The sequence below is a fragment of the Semicossyphus pulcher genome, unplaced genomic scaffold (genome assembly GCF_022749685.1).
Source record: "Semicossyphus pulcher isolate SPU_LCO1_2020_fin unplaced genomic scaffold, fSemPul1.0.p SCAF_9, whole genome shotgun sequence".
Lineage (NCBI taxonomy): Eukaryota > Metazoa > Chordata > Actinopteri > Labriformes > Labridae > Semicossyphus > Semicossyphus pulcher.
This window is the reverse complement of record NW_027211770.1, coordinates 18047144-18056154: the sequence shown is the minus strand read 5'-3', so window position 1 is coordinate 18056154 and position 9011 is coordinate 18047144. Positions and strand designations below refer to the sequence as shown.

At 43.5% G+C, this 9011-nt stretch overlaps 1 protein-coding gene across 1 annotated transcript; it reads left to right on the top strand.

The window, feature by feature from the left end:
• The first annotated feature begins 736 nt into the window (after positions 1-736).
• tbrg4 (transforming growth factor beta regulator 4) lies at positions 737-7402 on the top strand. Its single transcript, XM_069656206.1, has 11 exons — positions 737-791; positions 1340-1861; positions 1972-2292; positions 2536-2710; positions 2907-3064; positions 3177-3287; positions 3377-3521; positions 4341-4583; positions 5963-6074; positions 6199-6313; positions 6869-7402. Exons 2-11 carry the CDS (start codon positions 1439-1441, stop codon positions 6968-6970), a joined length of 1905 nt encoding a protein of 634 aa, XP_069512307.1. The 5' UTR covers positions 737-791; positions 1340-1438; the 3' UTR covers positions 6971-7402.
• Positions 7403-9011: the final 1609 nt, after the last annotated feature.

The window sequence follows — 9011 nt, the reverse complement described above, 5'->3', positions numbered from 1 at the left end:
GTCCTCTGAGGTGCCTTTTTCCCCTCCTCTTGCAGGCTAAGTGGCTGAGTGACTAGCTTTAACCATGTGCTCCTCGGCCTGCGGCTTCAACCCCACACTAGCGCCACATCCTATTAATACACCCATCTTTGCAGGTGTGTATTAATGTCTTAATTGTCTGGTTGTGATGCCAACACAACTCCCTAAAAACACAGTTTATGTACTAATATGATGATTTAAAAAGTCAGTATTCAACTGCAATTAAGTATCCTCTCAAAAACAAATCAATAATTTGGTTCATTATACAGAATAATGACTGAATGGTTGATCTAAAACTTTTACAACATAATTGTTCAGTGAGCCCAGAAACATGTTCCTTGTTGTTGGGGGCTGATAGCAGCCCTCTCTCCCTCAGTTCCTATATATCAAGAACCTTAGCAAGTGGTAAATACAATTGTAGATGTTAAATAAGGTGACAATTGCAGATCGTGAATATATCATAACATACAATTAGTAAGTTACATTGCAAATAAGAAACCTGTAAAACGGTTCATGTTTAATTTTACAAGATCCAGGTTTTATTGGTGTTTTAATTGCAGGTGAGGGCACAAAAAAATGTTCCCAATCAGAACTGTACAACATTTGATTTCCTGAGTTGAGTGCAGCCTGTTAGCGTGAGTCAAATATTTTCAGCCAATGACTGCAGTGTCCGCGGGTCACATGACACCGCCCCACGACGTCATTATTCTGCGACTGTGTCCGACAGAACGCTCCATGTGAAAAGCTTTCGCCAAAGTTATCCATAAATACCGGTAAGTCCTAGATTATTGTAATAGCTGATGTTGTTATCAGTTCCTTATGCTCTCTGCTGTTGCAAGTTAGACTCTTGACAGGTGTCGCAGTGAAGCGCTGCTGCACAGCGGCGTTTCAGAGCGTCTCTTGCTTTACGCGACAAGGTCAGGATTTCACGTTACATGACAGGCGAGACATCTACTTTGGCTGCCCCGGTTCCGTTAACATTACCTTTACAATGTCACCAGTGTTGTTTTAGTCTAAGCTACAATAACAAATAAATAGCTGATCTCACCATAGCCACAGTACTGATATTGCGCATTTAGATAAGTGCCTACCTTATGGGTTACACAACTTGTATTTCCTTGTTAGTAACGTTACTTCCCAAGCTCTATCACACATTGTTACGTTAATTGAGATTATCCAAGCATTAAGTCGACGTCAGGGTGAATATGTCACAGATATGATGGTGATATGATGGTGATATGATAAAATGATGCTGAATTAAATTGAGCTAATGAAGGTTCAGTCTCTGCTTTTAACCTCGCCTGTTGCTTTATTCTCCAAGGCCCATTGCAGGTCGGACGTGGGATGGTGACCCTCCCTGCTGAATTGTGAGGAACCTTTTCTCCCCCTACCTAAGGCCCTTGTCCTTGTCTTAGCCACGATGGCCAGCCGCGTCCTTGGCAGATATGCACGTCTGCTCTGCAGGGCCTCCTCCCAGGCTCCAGCTGCCACTGCTGCCCGCCTACCACTGCCTGTGACTGGGCCTGCAACGGTGCAGAGAGCTCAGGGCTGGCAGCAGGTCACAGAGAGGTTAATGTCTGAGGGAAGGACAATTAAAAAGGAAGAAACCTTTCTAGATATGCCTGTTCGCTCCAAGCTGGACGAGTTGGTGGAAAAGGCAGAGGAGCCAGAGCAAATTTTGCTGGCCTGGGAAGAGCATGGAGGAAATGCTCATCAGGCTGCTAATGCCCTGATAAACTGGACTCAGTTGGTGGTAAAAACGAAGGGCAAGTTTAACAAACAACCACCAGAACTGATGACAGATCCAAGGCTACTGCATATGATGAATATTTTATCTCGGGAGGTAAGGAAGGCAGATTCAGAGTTGGATTGGCAATGTTACATCGTATCCAAGTCCTTGTGATGCCTGATAACATTATTTTTCCTAATTTTTGTTCTGTGTTTTTCTTCCAGGTGCATTCAGTGTGGAACAGCTCTCTAGTGAATGTCTTGCGAGCTCTTTGGATTATGCATGTTCCCAACAGTAATTCTGTACTCGGTTCTGTCCAGACTGAGGTCCTGTGGCGAGGCCGCAGGCTATCCTACAAGCACCTGGGCTTCCTGGCTTTTTGGGGAGCAGGCAGGAAAGGAGAGCAGAATGTGGCTATAGTGAATGCTGCATTAAAACAACTGGAACTGCGCTGGACTGAAATCGCTGATTCTAAAACTGTCAGTTCACTTTTATCCAAAGGACAGCGCATGTCGCCTACCTTGATAGACAGGCTCGAAGACAAGGTATCGGAATTTTAAAACAAAAATCTAAATATTTTAGAAAAGACACAAAATATGGAACTCTAGAAACTAGAGTCTGAAATAAAACCCAAATCTGTGACCAGTGTAGGATATCTTCCTAGATGAACAAGTTAGCAAATGGCTGAGCTTAAATCTACTTTAAAATCTGCAGTGTCACTGTACCTATAAGCTTTGAGTGATTTTAGACAATATGGCTATCCTCTTATCTATCTGTCTGTCTTGCAGGCTTTGGAGCTCGCAGAGAGCTTTTCAGCAGAGGATATCCGTAAAGTCTTTGTGTCTTTGGCAGCTCAGAGCCGCAGATCTGTCCCGCTGCTCAGAGCTCTGTCCTACCACTTGCTGCAAAAGCCTTCGTCAGAGTTCACCACCCCACTGATGCTGGACATGGCCTTCGCATACGGTAGTAACACTGATTATAGTTATCCGGCCTGTTTGACTTTCGTATAGTGTTACTTTTTGGTTTAGATACACATTAAACCTGGCAGAGAAAAGGAAACTAGATGAGACAGTTATGGTCATTTTTAAACCGGGACCAATGAAGGCAAGACTCACTCCATGATACTAACTGAAACAACCTTGTCTTTGCTCTTCTCTAGGGAAGTTAAATTTCCACCATTCTCAGGTGTTTCAGCGAATGGCTTCAGAGTTGTTACCCAGAGTCCCTGAGCTGAGCTCTGCTGATGTCACACGATGTTCTAAGTCACTGGGCTTCCTCAAATGGCTCCACTTGCCTCTCTTTGAGGCCTTTGCTGAGGTCAGTCATAACCCTGACTTTTAATTAACCTTCTTTAATCTCAAACTCGTCTAAATTTCAAATTAAAGTTTTTCTTTCTCACTGTGTAGCTCTACTTCTGTTGTTTCTCCAGCACTACACAGCGAACAGTGAGACGTACAGCACTCTGCAGCTCTGTAATCTGCTCATGACTTTGGCCAGGCTTAACTTTCAGCCCAACAAAGGAGAAGAGTTTTTTACCAAGGTACTAATGATATTTAAGACTGTCTGTCTGTTGACTGTGCATGTTTGCCTCTCCTTCCTACCTTAAGCGGGTTCTCTCTTCGTGTAAAGGTTCATTCTGCTCTGGAGGAGTCTCTCTCAGGCCTGGAGCCCTTCTTGCAGACAGATGTAGTTTGGTCTCTGTGCGTGCTCCAGCAGGCCAAGCCCCATTACCTTATCTCTGTCACACAGCCGAGTCACACTACCAAACTGTCAGGTAAGACCATAGACTCTCAATATAAATATATATATATATATATATATATATAGGTGTTCATTCTCCTTCTGTACTACTCTGTTTTTAATAAATACCGTATTAGTAAATATACAGATACACAATTTATATTCGTACAGTTGAGCTCACACAGATTGCTTGAAGAAAAGTAACCTGCCTCTCTAAACTAAAGCCTTTTTTACGTTGCTTTTCGGCCACAGCGCCATAACATGCTCACGCTGTTATGCTGCCTTTGCCATTTTACATTGAACCAAGCAACGCTGACGTAAACTCACCCAAAGGTGTGTTTTTATACAACGTTCCAATGTTGCAGTAGCAAAAGGTGCGCAAGGTGTAAACAAACAATGCAAGCTTCATATACACACACACAGGCACTGTTACGCTACCTCTGATGCAGGCGTGGTAATCCCGCTTTGAACTGGCAGTGTAAAAGGGGCTTAATATAAGTGCTAGGGATGACGGCGTTACAAAATAATGAAAGCAGAAATCAAACAACAAACAGAGAGAGAAAAGAGAGTTTACTTCGATGGTCTTTGAGAAAGTAAAGATCAAAAGTGTTCTAATATTTTCAACGTAAAAATACATCCCCTACCACCCGTCCAGACTACAGTTACATTGTCATTCTTATTGATGCAAACTCAACTTGTTAGCAAAGCAATAGTTACCATGCTGTTTCAGTAGAGGGCAGTGCAGCACCAATACCTTCCCTTTTAGGCAGCACATGACTGAAACATTCTAGAAGTGGTTTGAAAAGCATTGATGAGTTGTTTTGTTTGCTTTCATTCCCTTTCCTGTCTGTAGAGGGCAGCCCTACTCGAGTGGAGAACTACCAGCTGAAGCTCCTCCACATTGCTGCTACTCTCCACTTAGAGCATCCGGGCTCCTCAGATGCTCCGTCCGCTCAGAGTGCCCTGTCTGTCCCGGCCAGAAGCTCCCCCCTCTCCCCCCTGCAGAGCAGTCTGAGAGAGGCTTTGCAGCGTTTGGTGGGTGGGAGCGCGGAGGCCCTTCGCACTGGGGTTGACACTGTGTTTGGCTGGACGATTGGTAAGGGGCCCAAGGCGGCTCATGTACTCTAATACCTCTGCTGCTCCTTTTATCACTAGAGTTTAACAAGACATTTACACTGAAAGCATCACTTACACCTCTCTAAGTTTTTCTTCCAATAAATTTGATTAGTGATTCAAATAATATGGTAAAAGTAAAACAATATATAGCACTAATGAACTAGACTGTAAGAGATACACATCACAAAAAGCAACAAAAAAAGGGCCCAATTCCTCGTCATCAGTGTTAATGTCATTGATGAAAACGTTAAATGTTCGTCAAAGACCTTTTACCATGACGAGGACGTTAACGAGCTAAAAATAGATCTTTCATAATAAAACTCTGACGACACTTATGTTAGTTTTCATTAACGAGATGAGACGGGACAAAAATGTTAGTGATGGGCTGTCAGACATTCAAAATCCATGATGTTTTAAAGCCTCAAGCACCAGTGAGAGATAATGGGTATGACGAAGGTGGTTATGTACTGTTCTCTGTAGGCTTCCTGCTTCAGGCACACTCACAGAAAAAGGGGGGCGATTCAGGCGTCATTTGATGCTTCATTAACACAAAAAGGAGCGATCATCGGCTGTCTGCTTCAGTCAGACTGTTTATATGAGAAGTGATGATGAGAAGTAATCTTTAGATTTGGTGTCTTCATTGTTCTTTTACTCTTTGGAGGATCTGCTGAAATTTGAAGTGTTAATTTCATCTGGTAAACATGAGAAGAGGGAGACTGGAGAGGAGGGGGTCATCTTTTCTCAACAGGGAAAACATTAACTAAAGTAATGACTAAAATGTGACTTTTTATTCATTAAAACTGGACTACAATGTCTTGAGTTGTCATCGACTAAAATGATAAAGGGATAAAATGTTATTAAAACTAATAACCATTTTCGTCTAAGAACTCAGACTAAATCTGAAATAGCTGCCAGAATGAACACTGCTTGTCTTAAAGGTCTCATAGTTCTTCAGCCTTTCATTTCGCCTCAGTCCAAATGTGAGTGTCCAGTGCCAGTGTCAGTCCTGAGGGTTCAGGTCAAGAAAGAAAAACAGTCTCAACAGGAAGATGGCTTCCAAATGTTCAGGAATAACTGATTACCTAACATTACATAACAGCACAGAACTGATCCTCTCGTAAAGTAAATTAAAGATTTTTTTGTACCAAATACTGACAGTGGGTTTATCCAGCAAGTTAAACTCAGGACACACACAGGACCAGAATTGAGAGATATATTTAAAAGAGATGAATGTAGGTCCCTTTTCGGTCCTTTTTCTTTCTCTCTGTAACTCTAAAAGATTAAGGTTTTTCTGTCGTGTCGTTCAGTCAGAGCTTTTTTTTTTTTACCCCCGACTTTGACATGCCCCTCTCTTATCAGAGGGTGAGCTGGTCGTGGATTGTGACAACAAACCAGTGAACATGTCCCAGCTGAAAGCCCCTCATCTACCCAGCGGAGGAGGAAACCAGGCCTTACCTTCAGGGGCGCGACGGTGAGTCATAGAGGGGAATCATGCAGGCTCGGCTTATTAAAGATTTATTTTAGTTTCATTTTTGCTCTAGTTGTTTAAGTATATTTTCCCTTTCTGTTCCACTCATCTCGCCTGTTTTTTTTAGGCTCGCTTTCTTGACTTGGGAGTTTCCAAACTTTGGCTCAAAGAGTAAAGACCTGCTGGGACGGTTCGCCATGATGAAGCGACATCTCCAGTTGGCCGGGTTCATCACAGTGGAGGTGGGGAGAGGCTGGGGAAGGGATGAACTGTCTTTGTAGCAGTCATTGTGACTGTGATGTAGTCACTACAAAGTAAAAGCCCTTTTAAAACTTGACAAAGTTATTTGAAAATAGCTTCAGATCAGTTTTTCATTTCACACTCGGCAAAAGGAATTTTCTTTTTTGTGTTAGCTCTAATAGTGAGTCATTTTCAAGGAGCAGAGGCCGCAGCACTGTTGCTTCTGTATCTGACAGTCTCAAGCTAAGCGAACAATGGACCTAATACTTGAGTCAGGTGGGTCCCGCTGCAGTCTGTGGTATAAATAGAGCTCCAGCCGCAGCTCTGCTTCATCTAGGCCAATCCAAACTCATTCTCTCATCTAGGACAATATCCTCTGCCAAATGTAGCTTCACTTGCCTCTCAGGTTTGCAGTGCTGCAGGATGTCTTTTTCTCATACCTTTTTATGATAAAGAGTTTTACAGCTGTGTTCTAGTGAGACACACCTGTAATGAGAAGACACCTGCTAATTAGGTGAAGAATTGTTTACAAGTCCGTCCTTTTTGTCCTCTTCCAGGTACCGTACTATGAGTGGCTGGAGCTGAAGACAGACTGGCAGAAGTTGGCGTACCTGAAGGATAAAATCGGCAAGGCTGTGGCCGAGGACATGGCCAAGTGAGCCCGTCAATCTCGAGTAAATTTGCAGACTCAGCTAAATCGGAGCTTTCCCGACCAAATTGGACGACAGGGAATACACGCGGACACCCACGCTCACACTCGCAGCGGAGCAGCATTGCAGAAAAGCTCTCTCATACTTTGTCAGGAGAAAGGAGACAAAAAAAAAAAAAATCATATTTTTGCTCTGGTTCCCTTGGCAACGTGTAGGGCTTTCCCTGTTTCCATGGTGATGGCGAGTGAGGGTTTTTGGAGACCGAAATAAACACATGAGTGAGTTGTTCTGTAGAAATGATATGAGCGGCCACAAACAGTGACACGTCAAAAACAGAAGCACCCCGGCCGCTCGTGCATGTGGATACATTTAATTAACTTAATTATCTCTGTGAGTGAGTGTCATATTGTTATGGAATAAACACTTGTATTGCTATTTTTACCTGTTTTCTACTTTAATCCACCTATGATTCACTGTTCTAGGACTCAGACTCAGGATATGAGGGCATGCGTGTGATGTGCACATGCGGTCAGGGCTTGTACAGTCAGCGGTGTGCTGCATTGGACTGTACATGGTGCGATATTCAGACAGAATATGTTTCATTTCACACCAAGCTGCTAACGGCACTCCTCTCTGGATTACTATGTGTTTGAGTGCAGCAGTATTTTTAGCAAACAGTTATCGGATCAGAATCGTGCAGAGCTGAGTCTGTAACGGATCAAATCTGGTTTGCAGCACAAAAAATGGGGCGTGAATATTCCTAAATATAGATTTGCATAACAAAAAATGTATGTTTCATATATTAAACCGACATTTTCAAATTATACTGAATTGTTTGTACATTAGTGTGCATGTTAAAGGGCAACAGCGGTATCATGACGAGACAGCAAGTGAAGGATTTCAGATAAACACTTTGCTGACCTGAAACTGCTTACACAACACTGAGGGCAGCAGCAGCACTCTGACATCAGACTGTTGACTGGCAGAGGGAGGAATACTGACTACTGCAAGGCAGAGGAGAGGGTGAGTAAAACTGAGATGGAGCCAAAAGATGATACACAGTTGGGAATAACAGGCAACAGGAAATAAGTGCAATTAATTGTTAATCTGATAAACAACCACATGATCCTACATCGTTCTTTCCGATATTAAAGGCGTAATGGATCGATTGATGGACTTGACAAAGAGCCCGGCTAGCTCTTGGAGTATTGCACTCCTTGATCATAGTATCCCCTGTGTGATGGGTTAGCAATGTGCAGCCGATGTGTTCAGGCAAGGCTAATGCACAGAAGCTTCTTTCTTTATAGAATAAATAGCGAGGCTTTATTGCTGACCAAATCCATCAAATAAACAGGATTATAATTGGAAAAAGACACTTTTCTCTGCCTCTGAAACCTGAGCAAAGCTGCAGCACAAAGGACACCCACATTCGGGTTTAAGCTGTGGGTTTATCAGCAGCTATATCTGCTCAGGTCACCTGGATTGCACTCAGGCTATTAGGCATTATCCGATAAAGTGGCAATCACTTCTGCTGAGCCGGCACTCCATCAAGGGGGGGGAAGTTTTGGGTTGCCATGGAAACTACCCTCGCTGATCATTTGGCTCAGTGCTGCCGCCCCCTCTCCGTCCTTCTATTTCCATCTATTCTTCCCGCACGTATTATCTTTAAAAGTAGAGAAGAGCAGAGGAAGAGCGCTGGATGGAGAGATGGAGAGCACAAACAGATGCAATCACTGCCCTCAGGGGGGAGGTCTGCATGTAGGGTACTTGGGGATGCAATCAGAGCAGGAAGAAGAGGGTATAATTAGCAGGAGTGTAATTCTAGGTTTCATTTCTGCCCTTTTGATCGTCCGCTCCCCTGTTTTCCTGTTTGTTTTGTTGTCCTTGAACCCCCCCCCCCCTCTGCCTGATTTCTCCATCACCCTCTTGTTTTTGCAGTACTGCTCCTTTCCGTCAAGGTTGAGGGCAGCACTGAGACAACAGTGGAAATTTGCTGACATCATCTCCCAAGATCCAGTCATAGCTTGGATGAGAGAGAAGTTGGAGGGGG